Raw genomic sequence first — 21,996 nt, forward strand, 5'->3', positions numbered from 1 at the left:
CCATATATCTCTAACTCTAAATGTAACTTATATCCTCCATGTTCATAGTTCATGGTACTGCTAAAGCACTCTCTGATTGAGAAAGAAGATCGGCTACTTGAAGCTCTACGCATAACTTATTGCATAGATGGTTTTACTTGTCACTGGCTTACCTAACTAGATAAACTGGCTGCTACTAGGAAACAATTTAAGGTTATTCCCAAACTGATCATGACTCAGTGTCATGATCCATGACTCAGTGGCATTTTGTTGCAGTTGGTTCTGTCTCCCATCAACTGCAGAAGAAGTCTTATAGGACTTGTTATAGTATGCTAACTTTATTTTAACCAATTTTTAGATGTTGAAATGGCAAAATCTTTGCAAAGCAAAAATAACTAATTTAAGCACTGCTACAGTTCTTTGATTGGTCATCAAAACAATCGGCTATTTGAAGTACAATGGAATAAGTTAAATGCCATTTATGTATACTATGCATTTTAAAGAAAACCGTTAAAGTACATGGTATTGGAATCTAGCATAGCTGCATAGGCTAAATGAAAAATGTCTACAAAAATGTGTGATGATCAATTCTGTACATGTTGGAGTCAGTAGAAACTAGAAAATGTTGGATTTTAAACGCAGCAGGGGCATGGTAAAACACTTTTACACATACAAAATCCAAATAAAAGCATATAAATCGTGAATAAAAATTCGAGGGATCGAATCTAACCTTTTAAAATAATTCGGAAACAACGATCAGAGATCCTTAGCAGTTGCTCCTCAAGTGTGAAGCACTCCACCGGTATCCACCAAGAAAATGATGCTAAGGAGGAGGAAGAAGGTGGAGAGAATTGGGTTTTCCAAACTTTTTGGGTTTTCGGGTTCGATGTGTTAGAATAAAATAGGGTCTATAATAGTGTATTTATAGGCAAAATTTTCAGTTCCCATAAATATTATTATTATTTTCCCATTTATTATTCTCATTAATAATTAAAACACCTTTTAATTATTAATCATTTTTCTAAACACTTTAGAAATAATTCTCTCTCTTGATTTAATTTCCAAAAATTAAATCCTTTAATTAATAATATTAAGAACTTTTCTTAATTAATTTATAATCAATTAAATCTCATTTAATCAATTATTAAATTTGCCAATTAATTATTTATTTCACAAATAAATAATTATTAGCCATTATTAATTAATTCCTCCACCAATAAATCATTCTCTTTTTATGGTGTGACCCTGTAGGTTCAATATTAAGCCGGTAGTAGAAATAAATAATAATAAAACTATTTTATCATTATTTATATAAATTCTCTAATTTATTAAATATGATTAATTAACTAATCACATTTATTCTACATCGTGAGTGATGCTTCTCAACATATCGGGACTATCCGGATAATATGAATTCACTGCTTAGAATACCAAGAACCTGTCAGTGAATAGTTACCGTACAATAAACTCCTTCTACCCTACAATGTCCCGATTAAATATAAGGCATGGATCTCGTGTCAAGCCTATCTAATTCAATCAGTTTGCTTACCATTTACTATGCGTAGTTCTATGCAAATTAGAAACTCCTTTCTAATTTCATTTACTCTAGCCAGAGATTCCTGAACTAGCATAAGTGGATCAGCCTTGAACATTCGCTTCCTTCACTGGAAGGGGTGAATCCTTTATTGATCATACACTATCTTCGTGTACAAATTCCTATACCCAGAAGAGCCCTAATAATTGTCCCTGGAGACTAAGAACTAAACCAAAGCATAGTTCAGTGTACACAAGATGACTATGATGACCTCAAGTCTAAGGAAACTTGTACAACTATCACTATGTGAACAACTGCTGACACGTGAGTGAACTCCATCAGTTGTTCAGCTGTGCGAGTCATGTTCAGTGAACTTATTCTATAATAAGCACCTACATACTAGCTATAGTGTCACCACACAAATGTCTATGAGAACAGACATCCTTCATAATGAAGCAAGCATAGTATGTACCGATCTTTGCGGATTATTAATTACCAGTTAGTAATCCTATGACCAGGAACTATTTAAGTTTAGAGTTATCATCTTTTTAGGTCTCACTATTATGATCTCATCATAATCCATAAAAAGCTTTACTCCAAACTATGGTATATCTTATTTAAACGCTTAAATAGATAAAGTCCGTAATAAAAACAAAATAAGTCTTTATTAATATCAATGAAATCAAAACAGATTACATAAAAGTTATTCCTAAATCCTAATACATGATTTAACGCTTTATGAACTCTTTATGAACAAGAATCTGTCTAAGCAGAATAAGCGGCCAGTAAGAATCTGCCAAGTTCATATTTTAAAATTCGCTAACACTTCCAAGTACATCCATTTAACGCTCTGTCAAGCTTTCATCAGACCACATAAAAATGTGTTTGTGATTTAATCTGAGAGTGTGATGATCATGAAGTACCTATAGCTTTTCCTCAAGATATCGAGTTCAAAATTCAAGAAGGTACAATATTATCACAACATATGAGGCATTTGTTATAAATAACAAAATTATAAACTTCTTAACTCCATGCAATTTTCTTTATCATCATGTTAACGATCTATTTAAGAGTAACTTGATTTCTTTAAAATTCTTTTTGGCTTTCAAGAAAATGCATTGTGCTTTAAGTATGATAAAGGTAGTTTTTGAACTCTTTCTTTACTCTTATTGAGCATAAACAGGTAATTACCTGTAATCCAAGCAAGATAATAAAGCTTGTCAGATTTTCAATTTTGTGCAAGAGTGGAGCATAAGATAATTAACAGAATGGAGTTTTAAGTATGATAAATCAAGTACAAACTAATCTATTTTATTTGCCTTTCCAACAGAAAAAACAAGTGTCCTCAAGGTCAATTTATTGATTTTTTTTAGGAAATATCAGGAAGCTGATGCTGATATACAATGTAAGACAGCTACCGGCTAGAAAAGCTTGAATATTAATAATCGAGTGGAGTTTTAAGATTCAGTCTATAAGTAGGTCCAGTGATGATTCGAGGACTGTTATATCTGCAGGGGAATCAAAACAAGATGGTGAATCCTATGTTACTGGCATTATAAATATACATTACAATTAATTAATACGTCTTTATGTTCGTTATGAAAGTTAATAACACCTATAAGTGGCGGGAATCTATCTATAACAGCATAAAGTTGACAGTAAAAGGAAATATCATAATGAACTTGTTGCTATCGTTTTTCTAATAATTTAGGGAAAAGGAAACTTGTTGAAGGTTTATGTTCCTGTACAACCTCCATAAACAACAAAAATGGCCGTTTAGGGGAGATCCTAGGTTCAAGTACTGCATACTTCTGTTAGTTGCCTTAAGTTAAGAAACTGTCCCCCAAATATGCATTTCCTTTGGATTCACCGTGCTGTTTTTTAACTTCACCTGTAATATTATTACAGACACAACTATTTATACAAAGGCAATCCTCGTCACGACTCATCTCATCTCTTACTCATTCAATTTATCAGATTGCAAATTGTTTCTGGCGAGTAATTGTAGCTCTAATTTCTATACATCTATCTATCAAAGATACGTATATATCATGGGAATCCACTTTGCTGAACTTAAAAGTAGAAATGTTACAAAATGCCACTTTGCTGTTTATGTCGGAGAAACTGAAAGGAAGAGATTCATAGTTCCATTATCATATTTAAAGCCTCGTTCATTCCAAAAGTTGTTGAGGCGGGCTGAGGAAGAGTTTGGCTATGATCATCTTAAGGGATGTCTTACAATCCCGTGCAATGTGGAAACGTTCATTAGGGTGATTTTCAATTTAGGTTCCTCGAAATAGTGAAACTTTTTAAATGCTTAGACTGTTAGACATTTGAAAAAGAGTTTGTTGTATGTAAAAATTATATAAAAGTTATCACACTGTTCACCGAAGAAATCTAGTATTCAACCAGTTATGTCAAATTCATATGACAATATATGTGAACAAGAATGTTCCACTGATTCATAAGCCGTAGGTATCATACATACTTAAGGCTAATGCAGATTATGTACGTTGCTGTTGTGTCATCTTGCATGCCACATCACTATTCTCTCAACAACGACCTCTAGGACCACATTGTTGTGTATAATTCTAACTACACAGCAACAATGAGCAGTTATATATATAATAACAAGAACATGACAGATAACCAATTAACGAAATAAAACACGAAGGCAATAACAAACTATAAAGACTGTAATTGACAAAGAAAGTAAAGAAAACTTATCTCTTATCGCTTTCCAAATTCTGATAAGAAGAAGAACACAACAGCTGAGTCGCTAAACCCTTCAAGAGGACTTGACTGTTCTTGAAGAGATTATTGCCCCCCACTTAAGCTGTGATGGAATGCAGCAATATCGCTTCCAGGATAAAACAACAACAGATCAATCTGACCACAAAACCAACAATGATCAACGGCGACTCGCACCTCAGTTTGCCCAAAAAACCTATGCAACTCATATATGTTTGCGAGGTAGGCACCGAGACTTGTGTCCTTTTAATCTCAAGTATACCTCTCAATATATAGGCATCTCAAGTTGCTCTTCTTCTATTTTACTTGATGTGGTACACCAAGTAACAAAACAGAAAAAGTAAACAAAATGGGTTTTCCTTATTATTTATATATCCTGATTAATTAATATTAATATTACAAAATATATTCAGAGTATGATTAAAATAATCCTTACTCAGTATATTTCCTCTGACTCCCAATCGGGTTGAGTTCCCACTAGCACTAGGCCACACAAGCATTCCACTTATGCTAGTAGTTGTAAACAACACTAACACAAGATGCTATATAAACTCAATATCTTTCTTTTACAATACCAATGTGGGACAAAATCCCCATAACCCATTTCAAACAAGCAACTTTGTCTCAATATATTCATGGATTCCACTAAGAAAATATCTTAGATCCAAATATGAAGGTTTAAGTCTTCATGTCAAGGAACAACCTCCAAGTGTTAGTTTCCGGAAATCATATCAAGAACATATATAAAATATGCCTTAAACTTTCCATTTTCTAACAATCCCCCACAAATCCATAATTAAATTGCATACCAGATTTTATCATGACTTGCTTTTCAGAGTCGGTACCCTCCCGGGTTTGAACCCTCCTAAGTCCTCTACTTCGATGGCTACAGGATACAGATGGAATGTTTCACCTTGAATCTTTATCCGTTGGGTGTAACCACACTCCATAGACGACGACAAGTCAAAGGCTATGGTGCCAATCTACGGCTTTGAGACGTTAATGTTCATGTCTCGATCCTGTTCGTCGAATGTTTCGAGGAATAACCCTTTCCTCTAATTGCGACCACACAATTACATTCGCTTAGCTGGGCATCTCCAGAGATGTACTGCTATCATCTCGTCAAACGACTTGACCCCATTCAGAGTTCAAATAACTCTTGCTAACTAGCAGTTCAAGTACCTCTTAAGGTTTATAGGGAATAGACTCAGATATATAAGTATCTAAATGTATATGGTAGAGGTACTACCAATTTATCCTTACAACTTGTTATTACCACATTGAATACACTTCGAGGGATCTCCTCTCAGGTGTATTGGGTTCCCGCTGTTGATGAATTATGATGGGTTACCAGTCCCATCCCCAACCTCGACTTAAGGACTATAGCATGCTCAATCCCTTTAGTCAACGGATTAGCTATATTATCCTGAGTTCCTATGAACTCTATAGCAATAATCCTATCAGACACAAGACCCCTTATAGACTTTAGTCTAACTGTGATGTGTCTCTTTATTTTAGCATTATACTTTACACTTCTGACTTTGTCGATAGTTGTACGGCTATCACAATGAACAGAAATGGCAGGAATCGGCTTACTTAATACAAGTAACATACTCACGAGTCCATGTAACCATTCAGCCTCCGTCCCCGTGGCATCAAGTGCACACAACTCAGCCTCAAAAGTAGACCGAGTAATCAAAGTCTGTCTAGAAGACTTCCAGGACACTGCTCCACCCGCAAGGGTAAACACATATCCAGTCACTCCATTGGAACCAATTTCTTAGCTATCCAACTTGCATCACTGTACCCCTCGAGTACCCCCGGAAATCTCCGGTAATGCAAGCCAAGGGACATAGTTCCCTTCAGATATCAAAGAACTCTATCCAGTGCCTCCCAATGAGTCTTATTTTGATAGCTTGTATATCTAGCCAACTTAGACACAGAATAAGAAATATCTGGCCTAGTCACATTAGCAAGATATTGCAAACTCCCAATAATCTAAGAATACCTTAACTGAGACACAGGAACTCCTGAACTATTCTTAACTAAGACAACTTTTGAATCATATGGTGTACTAGCGATTCTACAATTTGAATAACCATACATCTCAAGTATAGATTTCTCTATATAATGAGACCGTGACAAAGTTATTCCATCAGTTGACTGAGTCAACTTGATCCCAAGAATCACACCAGCTTTACCCATATCTTTCATCTCAAAGTGCATCTTCAAGAAACTCTTTGTCTTGTTAATAATCTCAATATTGGTTCCAAACAACAAGATATCATCTACATACAAGCACACGATCACACAATCATTACCTCTAACCTTATAGTAGACACACTTGTCACTTTCATTAACTAAAAACTCGAAGTCTAAAACAGTTTCATCAAACTTTTTTTTTGCCAGTCTATAGGTGCTTGTTTAAGGCCATAGATGGACTTGACTAGTCTACATACTTTCCTCTCATTACCAGATACAACAAATCCCTCAGGATGATCCATATAAATCTCTTCTTCAAGGTCACCATAAAGAAAAGCCGTCTTTACATCCATTTGATGGATGATAAGACCATGTACAAAAGCCAATGCAATAAGCATTCAGATTGTTGTCATTCGGGCAACTGGAGAATATGTATCAAAATAATCAATGCCTTCTCTTTGCCTAAAGCCCTTAGCAACTAGCCTAGCCTTGTACTTATCTATTGAACCATCAGGGTTTAACTTCCTCTTGAAAATCCACTTACATCCTATAGTAGAACACCCAGGAGGGAGATCGACTAACTCCCATGTTCCATTAGAAACAATAGAGTCCATCTCACTCTTCACAGCGCCTTTCCAGTACCTTGATTCCAAAGAATCCATGGCCTGACGGAAAGTTAAAGGTTCGTCCTCGACATTGTAAGTGATGTAATCACTTCCAAAGTCCTTGACTAGCCTTGAACGCTTACTCCTTCTAGGTTCCTCTACTTTGTTAGGAGTAGAGCTACTACCAGGATCCACCCCCATATTTGTCATCTTTTCCACATGATCAGGAATAGAACTTGATGTGTGAGTGGGATCATCCTCAGAACCACCCAAAGATATACCAGTCTTCATTGGGAATACTTCCTCAAAGAAAGTTTCATCATGAAACTCAACTATCGTATTCGCCACAATACCATCTATGTCAGATTTTAATACTAAAAATCTCATAGCAGTTGTGGTTTCAAGATAGCCCAAAAAGATACAATCAACAGTTTCGGACCCAGTTTCTTTCTCTTGTGTTCAGAGACAAGCACCTTAGCAAGGCACCCCCACACACGAAGATAACTCAAACTTGTCCTACGCTTTCTTCATAATTCATATGGTGTCTTGTCCATATGTTTCAGAGGGACTCTATTCAGAATATGGCAAGCCGTATTCAGAGCATCTCCCCACATGTACTTAGGCAACCCAGAATTAATTAGCATATTGTTAATCATGTCTTTAAAAGTTCTGTTCTTTCGTTCTGCCACCCATTAGACTCAGGTGTGTATGGTGGAGTAACCTCATGAACTATACCATTGTTTGCGCAAAATTCATTAAACAAGGTACTCGTATGCTCACCACCTCTATCAGACCTCAAACGTTTAAGTACTTTGCCAATTTGTGTTTCAGCTTCATTTTTATACATAATGAATTTATCTAGTGCTTCATTCTTATGTTTAAGCAAATAAACATAACAATATTTACTACAATCATCTGTAAAGGTAATGAAATATCTACAGTGATCCTTGGTCAACACACCACCAAATTCACATATGTCTGAGTGCACTAAATCTAACAAGTCTGAATCCCTAAAAACATTATAAAAATGTTTCCTTGTTTGTTTAGCAGTTACACACACTTGACACTTAGATTTCTTATCAATGGCGTATTTTGGAATCAACTCTAAATTCAACATATTCTTTAGAGCACCAAGATTTAAATGACCAAGTCGTAAGTGCCACAAATCAGATGATTCTACACAATTAATAGAAGGTGCAACACTATCATTAATAAAACCACCCAAAACGGGTTCAACATTTATTAAAAACAAACCATCAGACAAGTAACCCTTGCCAAAGAATGTACCAGTATGAGTAATAACTACTTTATTACACTTCAAAGAAAGTTCAAAGCCGTTTTTAACTAAACAACTTCCACTTATAATATTTCTACGAATAGAGGGAACATGATACACTCTAGTGAGAGATAGAATCCGCCCAGAAGCAAACTTCAGGTCTACGTTTCCTATTCCAAGCACTTGTGCAGCACTAGCATTCCCATCGTCACTGTCACTCCATGACTCTGTTGACAAGATACAAACAAGCTAATATCAGCACAAATATGTACATTAGCTCCAGTATCAATCAACCACTCATATGACAGATAAGTGAAAAGTAGTACAGGGTTGTAAGTAACATACCCGTCATCGGTTCCAGAGGCAACAACCTCACCAATGACCATGTTAGCTACTGGCCCATTCGTGGTTCCAAGTCCAAGCACAATATTTGCTTGAGCTACCACTCCAGCTTTCTTAGCTTTCTTACTTGGACAGTTCTTGCTCCAATGACCAACCTGTCCACAAGACCAACATGGTTTGTTCGCCTTTGGTTTCTTAGCCTTGTTCTTGTCAGGTTTAGTGTTAGCCTTCTTAGTGACTACCTTTCTTTTCTGTCCTACAATCACTACATTCACCTTCGAGCTCCCATGTTCCACAGGCAACACATGTCCTTATTTGGACTTGTGCTGCTCCCGTACTGAGATGTCCAACATCAAGTTAGTCCATGTGATCTCTCCTTTCTGTCTTTTCAGGGAGAGAGCAAACTCTTCCCAAGCCTTATGGAGCTTTTCAATCACAGACATCACTCGAAACTTCTCAAGCAAGACCATACCGGACTCACCCAAATCATGAACTAACATCTCAAACTCATGAACCTGTTCAGTCATGGATTTTCCATCCACCAGCTTAAAATCAAGAAACCTAGCCATAGAATACTTCTCAAATCCTTGAGAATCAGTATTATGGGTTTGGTCCAGCTTATCCCATTAGACTTTAGCAGTATAGGCATCTGATGAATAAACATCGAACAAGGTGTTCTCCAAGGATGCCAAAATTGGCTGCCCTAGCCACCCCATCCTTCTCAGCCCATAAAGCATAAACCTTAACAGATTCAGCTTTCTCTTGATCCAACCCAGGAGGATCATACTGTACCACTAACAATAGACCCTCAACCGTTAACTAGAGCTTCGTCTTTTTCTGCCAAAGAGAAAAAGAAGCTCCACCACTAAATTTATTAGGCATACCCGATAAATCAATTGGATGGGGAAAACGATACGTGGTCCAGTCAATGGTAGTAGTACCACCAGAACCAAAACCAGTCTCAACAGTTTTAGGAACATCACCAGTTTCGTTAACCATCTTGCTAATTAATATATAACACAGATAATCTCTTCAAGATTGTTGGGTATAATTCTAACTACACAGCAACAATGGGCAGTTATATATATAATAACAAGAACATGGAAAATAACCAACTAATGAAATAAAACACGAAGGCAATAACAAACTATAAAGACTGTAATTGACAAATAAAGTAAAGAAAACTTATCTCTTATCGCTTTCCAAATTCTGATAAGAAGAAGAACACAACAGCTGAGTCGCCAAACCCTTCAAGAGGACTTGACTGTTCTTGAAGAGATTATTGCCCCCACTTAAGCTGTGATGGAATGCAGCAATATCGCTTCCAGAATAAAACAGCAACAGATCAATCTGGCCACATAACCAACAATGATCAACGGCGACTCGCACCTCAGTTTGCCCAAAAAACCTATGCAACTCATATATGTTTGCGATGTAGGCACCGAGACTTGTGTCCTTTTAATCTCAAGTATACCTCTCATATAGGCATCTCAAGTTGCTCTTCTTCTATTTTACTTGATGTGGTACACCAAGTAACAAAACAGAAAAAGTAAACAAAATGGGTTTTCCTTATTATTTATATTATATCCTGATTAATTAATATTAATATTACAAAATATATTCAGAGTATGATTAAAATAATCCTTACTCAATATATTTTATATTAATAATTAAATAATCAATATAAATAATTAAACTTGTACTAGAAAAGAAAAATATAAGAGTTCCCACTAGCACTAGGCCACACAAGCATTCCACTTATGCCTCGCCGAGCCGCGCCGAGCCGAGTTTAAAAACTGAGCCAAAATAAAATGTTCACGATCGACTCGTTTATAAACGAGCCGAGCAAAGCCATTTGCTCACGAACAACCGAGCCGAGCCAAACTCGAGCCGAGTTGAGTTGTCCACTAACAGTTCGTATATATTTTTTAATCGACCCAGCTTAAGGTATAGTTCGCAAATACTAGTTTCATCTTATAATTATATACCCACACTCACACCCTAGACTTAATTCTTAATCCATTGGTGTATAATTTTATCAATATATTTCACAAGTCAAGTTTTAAGAATAAAATTAATTTTATTTTAAATTATTTAGACATTCATAACTTTAGAAATCGTACATTACTTTTAAATTGTAGATGTCGATTGTCAAATATATAGTAATTTCTGATATTTCAGTTAAATTGGTTAAAATTAGAAAAGACATATAAAATAAAATAAAGAAAGTAAGCCCCTTTAAGTGGTCGAGAAATATAATTATTAAAAACTATTTTATTTTTTTTCTTAAAAATATTATAATGTTATAATTTATTTTAACAACTCATTATTATAATTTTTTTGAAATTGTAATTTTGGTCGATTTTATCATAGACTCCTCTAATAAAAGTGTGAGATGAAATTTACAGTTAACTTTAATTAGAAATTATTTGTTAAAATAATCAAGCTCCTGTAATATGTATTAAATTATTTTATTTATTATTAAAATATGTATTAAATTTTAATTAAATTAATCATTTTACTTTAAAATAAGTATTAAATTTTAATTAAAAAATTTAAAATTTTATACAAGTGATTAGTAAATATTTATTATTTGTTATATATAAAATTTTATACGAGCCAAGTCGAGTTACCGAGTTCGAGCCGACTCCGAACTAAACGAGTCGAGTCCGAGCCGAACATACAAATAACTCGGCTCGGCTCATTTAATTAATTAATCAGATTGCAAATTGTTTGGGGAGAGTAATTGTAGCTCTAATTTTCTATACATCCTTCTATCAAAGATACGTATATATCATGGGAATTCACTTTGCTGAACTTAAAAGTAGAAATTTACCAAAATGCCACTTTGCTGTTTATGTCGGAAAAACTGAAAGGAAGAGATTCATTGTTCCATTATCATATTTAAAACATCGTTCATTCCAAAAGTTGTTAAAGCGGGCTGGAGAAGAGTTTGGCTATGATCATCCTATAAGATGTCTTACAATCCCGTGCAATGTGGAAACGTTCATTAGTGTGACTTTCAATTTAGGTTTCTCGAAATAGTGAAACACTTTAAATGCTTAGACTGTTAGACATTTGAAAAAGAGTTTGTTGTATGTAAAAATTACATAAAAGTTATCACACTGTTCACCGAAGAAATCTAGTATTCAACCATTCATAACTCTGCTGTACTAGTCAAATTTATATGACAATACCTGTGAACAAGAATGTTCCACTGATTCATAGGCCGTAGGTATCATACATACTTAAGGCTAATGCAGATTATGTACGTTGCTCCTCTAGGACCACATTCTCATAATTGTCTTTTTTATCCTTCTAGTTAGCTTAAGTACTCTGATAGTATAAGAACATGGTTGTCCTTCTCTATTCCTAGTTTGTTGATTGCTATATGTAAAGAAAGCTGTATGGATTGAAGGCATTATTGAATGATTATCATTTTGACATTTATGGTTGTTTCTCATTTCCAGATTTGTATATTCTCTATTAGTCTTTATGGTATCAGAGCCATTACATATGCTTATTTGGTTTTGTTTTTAAATTCAACTAATCTGTGTCATACTCTTTCATCATCTCTCTATCTGTTTTTATTTCAGATCTAAGAAAGCTTGAGTGTCTGTTTACCCAAAATGGCGTATGGTCCTTTATCTGTAAGTGTCTCCAAGCTACAATGTGCTTCAGACTATAGATCTTGGAAACGATCGTTTGAAATTCAACTCTCTGCTAAATGCAAATTAGGGTTCTTGACTGGATCTATTCCCAGATATGCTTCTGATGCTGTTCAAGCGGCTCAATGGGACACCTGTAATGACCTTGTTGTGTCATGGTTGCATAGAAATGTTGCTGATGGTATTAAACAGTCCATCCTCTTCATAAACTCTGCATCGGAGGTATGGTCTCAGCTTGAAAAACGCTTCTTGTTAAGTAATGGGTCTTAAAAATATAAGCCCACTAGTGATCTATATGCACTTAGACAAAACAATATGAAACTCAATGACTATTTCACTACCTTGAGTAGCCTCTGGGAGGATATTGAGTCCATGAAAGCACTCCCAGTGATTACCACTGTTGCTGCAGACGTTACAGCCTTTATTTCTGCTATTGATAAATATAAAGCTAAGTCACGTCTTCTTTAATTCTTGAATGGTCTTGATGATATGTATGTTGCTCTTCGCTCTCAACTCTTAATGCAAAATCCCCTCCCTAGTGTTGATGTTGCATTTTCCACTTTACAACAAGAAGAATCACAAAGGGACTTGTTTGGTTCAGTAAATCAAGATGCTGCTGCTATGTATGGCAGATCTCAGAATGAATATAAAGGACCAACTTGTCAGGCATGTGGGCAAAAGAATCACAGTGGGGATAAGTGTTAGACTATGATAGGCTACCCACGTTGGCATCGAAAGTATAAACCCCTCACCTCAAAACCTCAGTCTATTGTTACTACTCCCAAGCAGCCTAGGCGTGCTAACCATGCTGTACAAGAGAGCGCTTCTCCTGATGTGACCTTGACAACTCAACAACTGCAGCAACTTTTGAAAATTTTACCTCAGTCAGCTGCATCGAATAGTGCTTCCTTGTCAATTCCTGATGATGAGCTCGAAAATTGTTTTTCTGGAATGGTGTCTTGTCATATGTCTACGACTGATAACACAACCTGGATTGTTGACTCTGGTGCAAGAGACCACATGACCTTTAGCATTGATATACTGAGCAATGTTCGAGCAGCTCCTCCTGATGTAATTATTAAGTTGCCAACAGGGGCCAGTGCAAAGATTACTCATATTGGAAACTTAATACTGAAAAGTGGTCTTGTCTTGAAAAAGGTTCTTTTTGTTGCCTCAGTTTCAACATAATTTAATGTCTATTCATAGGATGTCTGAGGTCAACAACTATGTGGTCCATTTTTACCGAGAAGGATTCACTATTGATGCAGCAACAAAGCAAACACGGGAAAATGGTGCACTTCAAAATGGATTGTATTATCTCAAGGATGAGCTTGTTGTGATCACTACTAACTCTGTCTCGAAGCAGCCAATATCAGACTATGCATTGTGGCACACATGATTGGGACATGCTTCCATCACCAAATTGAGGTATATACCTTTTCTTAGATACCATCCCTTGCTAGTTGAAAAAATATGTGTCACTTGTCCAATGTCTAAGTTTGCTAAACTCTCATTTGACTTGAGTAATTCACATGCTTCTGATAAGTTTCAACTGATACATGTTGACACGTGGGGGCCTAATAGAGTGGCTACAAGAGGAAAATATAAACATTTTCTCACCATAGTTGATGATTACTCTAGAGTTACTTGGGTATATCTCCTACATCAGATATCAGAATTATCTTGCCACCATGAAATCCTTTTGCAACTATGATGGTGTGCAATTCAAACGAAATGTACAAACTATATGGTCTGATAATGCAACAAAGTTTAGTGATTTAAAACTGTCGACAGTTCTATGCAGACAATGGAATATTACACCAAACCTTATGTGTCAATCGATCACAGCAAAATGCTCGTGTGGAACGACGTCATAGATATGTGCTTGAAGTTGCTAGATGCCTTTATTTTCAAGCTGGTCTGCCATTGGAACACTGGGGTGAGTGTGTCCTTGATGCTGTTTATTTGATTAACCGACTTCCAACACCAGTTTTGGAGAATAAAACACCATACGAGACCATGTTTGACGAACCACCGGATTATGATCGTGTAAAAGCCTATGGGCGCCTTGCCTTTGCTGCGAACCCATCTCAAAATGGTGATAAATTCGGCCCAAGGGGAGTCCCGTGTGTCTTTGTTGGATAACCGTTTATTCAAAAGGGCTATACCTTGGATTTTACAAACAAGAAGACATTTATCTCTCGTGACGTGATCTTTCATGAGTCAATTTTTCCTCTCAATAGTGCAAGTTCAGATTCTTATATACAACCTAAGCCTGTGAAGATGCCTCAGCCTAGTGCCTACTGCCATGATGACATAGTGTTTGAGGATGGGCAGCCAACTGATGAGACAAAAAACAATGATTCATACACATCACCACCTGAATAGGAGATCCTCTCGAGTCACTCATAAGCCTGCTTGGTTGGGAGATTATGTGAACAGTGTGCACACATCTGCAAATGTTGCAAGCATTGTTGACATGGTGATAAATGATCATTTTCAGTGTTTCTCAGCAAACTTGACAATTAACAATGATCCTACCAGCTTTAAACAAGTTGTGCAAAGCGAGAATTGGAGAGAAGCCATGAATAGTGAGTTAACAGCCTTGGAAGAGAACAACACTTGGAAAATTACTAAACTTCCCCAGGCAAGAAAGCCATTGGATGCAAGTGGCTCTTCAAAACTAAGTACAATCCTGATGGAATGATTGAAAGGTACAAATCAAGGCTCGTGGTTCTGGGATGCAAACAGATTTATGGCATTGATTATGCAGAAACATTCCCTCAAGTCGCGAAATTAACAGTACAAATGGACGTGTCTAACGCATTCCTGAACGGAGATCTTGATGAAATTATCTATATGAAATTTCCTTAAGGGTACAGTGGCATGAGATCGCGAATTACTGCTGAGTCTGCCCATGCTGCAAATTGGTCAACTGGCGAATGGGTGGGTCAACTTTTAAAATCATTGTACGGGCTCAGACAGGCACCACGCCAATGGTTCAGTCAACTGTCTGAAACATTGCTGAACCTTGGCTATGAGCAATCAAAAACTGACTACAGCTTGTTTACAAAAACCTCGGGTGAGAAAATTACATTGGTGCTTGTTTACGTTGATGACCTTCTTATATCTGGCAACACTAATACGGAGATTGAGCACCTCAAAGCAATGTTGGCTAAGCAGTTTCATATGAAAGATCTGAGTGTAGTGAGCTATTTTCTGGGCCTTGAAATTGCTCGCTCGTCAGCTGGCTTCTTCGTTTCACAGAAGAAATACACGTTGGATTTGCTACATGAATTCGGCATGACAAATGCATCATCCCTCAAATTTCCAATGGACTCACATCTGAAATTAACTCCGACAAGTGGCACGCCACTCACAGATCCTCATCCTTATCAAAGACTCGTTGGAAAACTTATATACTTGACAGTGACACGTCCAGATATTGTGTTTGCTGTGCACATCTTGAGCCAACCATCTTCAGGCAGCAATGAAACTACTTCGATATTTGGGAGGCAATCCGTCTCAGGGTGTTCTCTTGTTATCTGCATCCCGCCCCTCGATACAAGCATACTCAGACAGTGATTGGGCGAATTGTCCGGTAACTCGTCGATCAACATCTGGTTTTTGTTTGCTTCTGGGTGACTCTCCTGTGAGTTGGCAAACAAAGAAACAACAAGTTGTAACTCGTTCAGTATCGCTCCATGGCACTTACAACATGTGAAATAACGTGGTTATTTACTCTCCTGAAAGACATGGGCCTCTCCTCCTTGCCACATACAGTTCTGCATTGTGATAACATGGCAGCACTCTCTATTGCAGCCAACCCAGTGATGCATGCTAGAACCAAACATATTGAAGTGGATTGTCACTTCATACGCGACAAAGTAAAGGCTGGAGATATTAAAACTTCTCATGTGCCTTCTGGGTCTCAACATGCAGACATACTAACAAAGCCACTCTCAGTGAAACAACACTATCACCTTCTGGACAAGATTGGAGCTTAGCTTCCCCTGCGTCTCCAGATCAGCCTGAAGGGGAGTAATGCAGATTATGTACGTTGCTGCTGTGCCACCTTGCATGCCACATCACTATTCTCTCAACAACCACCTCTAGGACCACATTCTCATAATTGTCTCTTTTATCCTTCTTGTTAGCTTAAATACCATTGACTTCTATACGGATAAAATGATGAATGCTAAAGTACCAAATTGGATAAACATTTATTTAAAAATACAGTAAATGTCTTCCAGTAAAGAAAGGTCTGCAAATTACACTTTCTTATGGACCAAGTTGCTGAAAATTTCAAAAAAAGTTTCTTACAGAAAAGAAAGTACAGCCAACCCTAGTTATTACTTTAAGGCAAAAAAGCAAAGAAAAATGTCTACAAAAATGTATGATGATCAATTCTGTACATGTTGCAGTCAGTAAAAAAACTGAAGCATCAATCCTGCCTCATAATCCCCCTAAATGAGAAGTGAGATCAAGGAATATATCCTCTCTGCATGGTATTGTAAGTCCAGCATTTTGATGATGAAAGCCGTATTCTTCCTCTGCTTGACTCAACAAGTTCTGAAAAGAAGATTTATTTAAGAATGATAATGGGATCATGAATCGCTTCTTTTCTTGTTCTCCAACATAGACTGCAAAATAACCCTTTGGTACATCTGACATTGTAGAACTTGTGTGCCTGACAGTTAAGGAAGATCTTCGAAGAATTTGTTTAGCTTGGTTAATAAGAGGCATACGGATAGCCATAGATCTGAAGAATGAATATGAAATAATGATCTCTTGAGGACTTGATAATTGAAGAAATCTCAGATAATTGAGCTTGGTAGTTTTGATGAGAGTATCAGATGAATTGCAAGTGTATATATAGATGCACTTTGTAAGGGGATTATATTTCGACAACAACATGAGTGGTGCAAGTACCTTACTTGTGGGGTTAGTGGTAAACAATAGTACATTGGAATTCACATGGCTCTGTTTTGCAACTCAACATTAAGGAGATACGTAGGGATTTATAGCTACTCGTCTGATACAATAGCTGGCTTTTGATGAGTTGGTCATCAAAGTCGGTTACATAATTCTAAAAACTGGAACAACTTGGCTATGTTTGCACTAATAGCTAAAATTTCTATTTCATTTTGCAACAGTGACAAGTCTTGACAATCTTGTTTCTCACCTTATGGTACTGCTAAAGTACTCTCTAATTGGTTTTACTTGTCAATGGCTTACCTAACTAGATAAACTGATCAAGGCTTAGTGCACAACTTTGGTCATAATTTCCGAGGGCCACGTGACTCAGACTCCCGTACTGAGCAGTTAGTTCTGTATAAAATCTGAGGAATCCAACCATTTAATTCGATAAGAATTACCAAAAATCCTATAAGAATCCTTACTATTGAATTTAAAAAATGTCCCAATACAGATATATTTGGTTGCTTAATCGTTTTTAACCTGTGGCAATGAAAAAACTTATAACTGCATCAACATTTAAATTCAAGGTTTAACATGTCTGGAAAAGTTAGTTGTTTAAGAATGCAAACAGTGACAAAATATAATGTCATGAAACTGCAGAATATTTCATTGAAATATTTCTTACAGAAATGAAAGTACAGTCAACCCTAACTTCAAGGGAATCCACTTTGCTGAACTTAAAAGTAGAAATGTACCAAAAGGCAACTTTGCTGTTTATGTCGGAGAAACTGAAAGTGTTAAATATATGATCCTATCTGGGCCTTCCTCTAACACCTTAAGGTTTTAGATGAGCTGGTTACTCAACATGGTATCAGAGCTTAGGTTAGCGGGAGGACTAAGGTTCAATTCCTAGCCACCTCCAATATTCTCACAATTTATTGTGGACATTAAGGCAATTATTCCCCAAAGATGGGAGCCGGTGGTCCACTCTTCGACCCATAAATGGGCTTTCGAGTGAGGGGGAGTGTTAAATATATGATCCTATTGGGGCCTTCCTCTAACACCTTAAGATTTTAGATGAGCTGGTTACTCAATAGAATAGAAGAAATTCATAGTTCCATTATCATATTTAAAGCATCGTTCATTCCAAAAGTTGTTCAGGCGGGCTGAAGAGAGTTTGGCTATGATCATCCTATGGGATATCTTACAATCTCGTGCAACGTGGAAATATTCATTAGTGTGACTTTCAATTTAGGTTCCTCGAAATAGTGAAACATTTATAAGTGCTTAGACACTTAGACATTTGAAACAGAGTTTGTTGTATGTAAAAATTATATAAAAGTTATCATACTGTTCAGCGAAGAAATCTATTCAACCATTCATAACTCTGCTGCACTAGTGAAACTCATATGACAATATCTGTGAACAAGAATGTTCCACTGATTCATAAGCAGTAGGCATCATAAACGAGCCGAGCAAAGCCAAGTCGAACACGAGTTTGCTCACGAACAACCGAGCCGAACTCGAGTCGAGTTTAGTTGTCCACTAAAAGTTCGCATATATTTTTTAATCGACCCAACCTAAGGTATAGTTCGCAAATACTAGTTTCATCTTACAATTATATACCCACACTCACACCCTAGACTTGATTCTTAATCCATTGGTGTAATTTTATCAATATATTTCACAAGTCAAGTTTTAAGAATAAAATTAATTTTATTTTAAATTATTTAGACATTCATAACTTTAGAAATCGTACATTACTTTTAAATTGTAGATGTCGATTGTCAAAGATATAGTAATTTCTGATATTTAAGATAAATTGGTTAAAATTAGAAAAGACATATAAAATAAAATAAAGAAAGCAAGCCCCTTTAAGGGGTCGGGAAATATAATTATTAAAAACTATTTTATTTTTTTCTTAAAAATATTATAATGACTCACTATTTTAATTTTTTTGAAATTGTAATTTTGGTCGATTTTATCATAGACTCCTCTAATAAAAGTGTGAGATGAAATTTACAGTTAACTTTAATTAGAAATTATTTGTTAAAATAATCAAGCTCCTGTGATATGTATTAAATTAATTATATATTTATTATTAAAATATGTATTAAATTTTAATTAAATTAATCATTTTACTTTAAAATAAGTATTAAATTTTAATTAAAAAATTTAAAATCTTTATACAAGTGATTAGTAAATATTTTATTTGTTATATATAAAAATTTTATACGAGCCAAGTCGAGTTACCGAGTTCGAGCCGACTCCGAGCTAAATAAGTCGAGTTTGAGCCGAACATACAAATAACTCGGCTCGGCTCATTTAATTAATTTATCAGATTGCAAATTATTTCTGGAGAGTAATTGTAGCTCTAATTTTCTATACCTCCTTCTATCAAAGATACATATATATCATGGGAATTCACTTTGCTGAACTTAAAAGTAAAAATTTACCAAAATGCCACTTTGCTGTTTATGTCGGAAAAACTGAAAGGAAGAGTTCATTGTTCCATTATCATATTTAAAACATCGTTCATTCCAAAAGTTGTTAAGGCGGGCTGAACAAGAGTTTGGCTATGATCATCCTATAGGATGTCTTACAATCCCGTGCAATGTGGAAACATTCATTAGTGTGACTTTCAATTTAGGTTCCTCAAAATAGTGAAACACTTTAAATGCTTAGACTGTTAGACATTTGAAAAAGAGTTTGTTGTATGTAAAAATTACATAAAAGTTATCACACTGTTCACCGAAGAAATCTAGTATTCAACCATTCATAACTCTGCTGCAGTAGTCAAATTCATATGACAATATCTGTGAACAAGAATGTTCCACTGATTCATAAGCCGTATGTATCATACATACTTAAGCCGTAGGTATCATACATACGTTGCTGCTGTGCCACCTTGCATGCCACATCACTATTCTCTCAACAACCACCTCTAGGACCACATTCTCATAATTGTCTCCTTTATCCTTCTTGTTAGCTTAAGTACTCTGATAGTATAAGGACATGGTTGTCTTTCTCTATTTCTAGTTTGTTGATTGCTATATAAAGGAAGCTGTATGGATTGAAGGCATTGAATAATTATCATTTTGACATTTGTGGTTGTTTCTCATTTCCAAATTTGTATATTGCTCTATTAGTCTTTATGGTATCAGAGCCATTACTTATGCTTATTTGGTTTTGTTTTTAAATTCAACTAATTTGTGTTATACTCTTTCATCATCTCTTAATCTGTTTTTATTTCAGATCTAAGAAAGCTTGAGTGTTTATTTACCCAAAATGGTGAATGGCACGACATTATCTGTAAGTGTCTCCAAGCTACAATGTGTTTCAGACTATAGATCTTGGAAACGATCGTTTGAAATTCAACTCTCTGCTAAATGCAAGCTAGTGTTCTTGACTGGATCTATTCCCAGATATGCTTCTGATGTTGTTCAAGCGGCTCAATGGGACACCTGTAATGACCTTGTTGTTTCATGGTTGCATAGAAATGTTGCTGATGGTATTAAACAGTCCATCTTCATAAACTCTGCATCTGAGGTATGGTCTCAGCTTGAAAAATGCTTCTTGTTAAGTAATGGGTCTTAAAAATATAAGCCCACTCGTGATCTGTATGCACTTAGACAAAACAATATGAAACTCAATGACTATTTCAGTACCTTGAGTAGCCTCTGGGAGGATATTGAGTCCATGAATGCACTCCCCGTGATTACCACTGTTGCTGCAGATGTTACAGCCTTTATTTCTGCTATTGATAAATATAAAGCTAAGTCACGTCTTCTTCAATTCTTGAATGGTCTTGATGATATGTATGTTGCTCTTCGCTCTCAACTCTTAATGCAAAATCCCCTCCCTAGTGTTGATGTTGCATTTTCCACTTTGCAACAAGAAGAATCACAAAGGGACTTGTTTGGTTCAGCAAATCAAGATGCTGCTGCTATGTATGACAGATCTCAGAATGAATATAAAGGACCAGCTTGTCAGGCATGTGGGCAAAAGAATCACAGTGGGGATAAGTGTTGGACTGTGATTGGCTACCCACGTTGGCATCGAAAGTATAAACCCCTCACCTCAAAACCTCAGTCTATTGTTACTACTCCCAAGCAGCCTAAGCGTACTAACCTTGCTGTACAAGAGAGCGCTTCTCCTGATGTGACCTTGACAACTCAACAAATGCAGCAACTTTTGAAAATGTTACCTCCGACAGCTGTATCGAATAATGCTTCCTTGTCAATTACTGATGATGAGCTCGAAAACTGTTTCTCTGGAATGGTGTCTTGTCATATGTCTACGACTGATAACACAACCTGGATTGTTGACTCTGGTGCAAGAGACCACATGACCTTTAGCATTGATATACTGAGCAATGTTCGAGCAGCTCCTCCTGATGTAATTATTAAGCTGCCAACAGGGGCCAGTGCAAAGATTACTCATATTGGAAACTTAATACTGAAAAGTGTTCTTGTCTTGAAAAAGGTTCTTTATGTGCCTCAGTTTCAACATAATTTAATGTCTATTCATAGGCTATCTGAGGACAACAACTGTGTGGTCCATTTTTACCCAAAAGGATGCACCATTATTGATGCAGCAACAAAGCGAATACAGGCAAATGGTGCACTTCAAAATGTATTGTATTATCTCAAGGATGAGCTTGTTGTGATCACTGCTAACTCTGTCTCGAAGCAGCCAATATCAGACTATGCATTGTGA

General features: G+C 36.2%; 2 protein-coding genes across 2 annotated transcripts; both read left to right on the top strand.

Moving 5' to 3' along the window:
• The first annotated feature begins 12,318 nt into the window (after positions 1–12,318).
• On the top strand, positions 12,319–12,825 carry LOC141683634 (uncharacterized). Its single transcript, XM_074488369.1, has 2 exons — positions 12,319–12,579; positions 12,637–12,825. Exons 1-2 carry the CDS (start codon positions 12,319–12,321, stop codon positions 12,823–12,825), a joined length of 450 nt encoding a protein of 149 aa, XP_074344470.1.
• A 7,740-nt stretch (positions 12,826–20,565) lies between these two features.
• LOC141683642 (uncharacterized) lies at positions 20,566–21,996 on the top strand. Its single transcript, XM_074488387.1, has 2 exons — positions 20,566–20,826; positions 20,884–21,996. Exons 1-2 carry the CDS (start codon positions 20,566–20,568, stop codon positions 21,994–21,996), a joined length of 1,374 nt encoding a protein of 457 aa, XP_074344488.1.

Source organism: Apium graveolens, chromosome 9 (assembly GCF_009905375.1).
Source record: "Apium graveolens cultivar Ventura chromosome 9, ASM990537v1, whole genome shotgun sequence".
Lineage (NCBI taxonomy): Eukaryota > Viridiplantae > Streptophyta > Magnoliopsida > Apiales > Apiaceae > Apium > Apium graveolens.

What these genes read in the sequence shown, in the direction of transcription:
- LOC141683634 (XM_074488369.1), top strand. Translation starts at nt 12,319, where the DNA reads ATGGCGTATGGTCCTTTATCTGTAAGTGTCTCCAAGCTACAATGTGCT. An exon ending in TCATAAACTCTGCATCGGAG is followed by an intron (nt 12,580 to 12,636) that starts GTATGGTCTCAG and finishes TAAAAATATAAG; the next exon opens with CCCACTAGTGATCTATATGC.
- LOC141683642 (XM_074488387.1), top strand. Translation starts at nt 20,566, where the DNA reads ATGGTGAATGGCACGACATTATCTGTAAGTGTCTCCAAGCTACAATGT. An exon ending in TCATAAACTCTGCATCTGAG is followed by an intron (nt 20,827 to 20,883) that starts GTATGGTCTCAG and finishes TAAAAATATAAG; the next exon opens with CCCACTCGTGATCTGTATGC.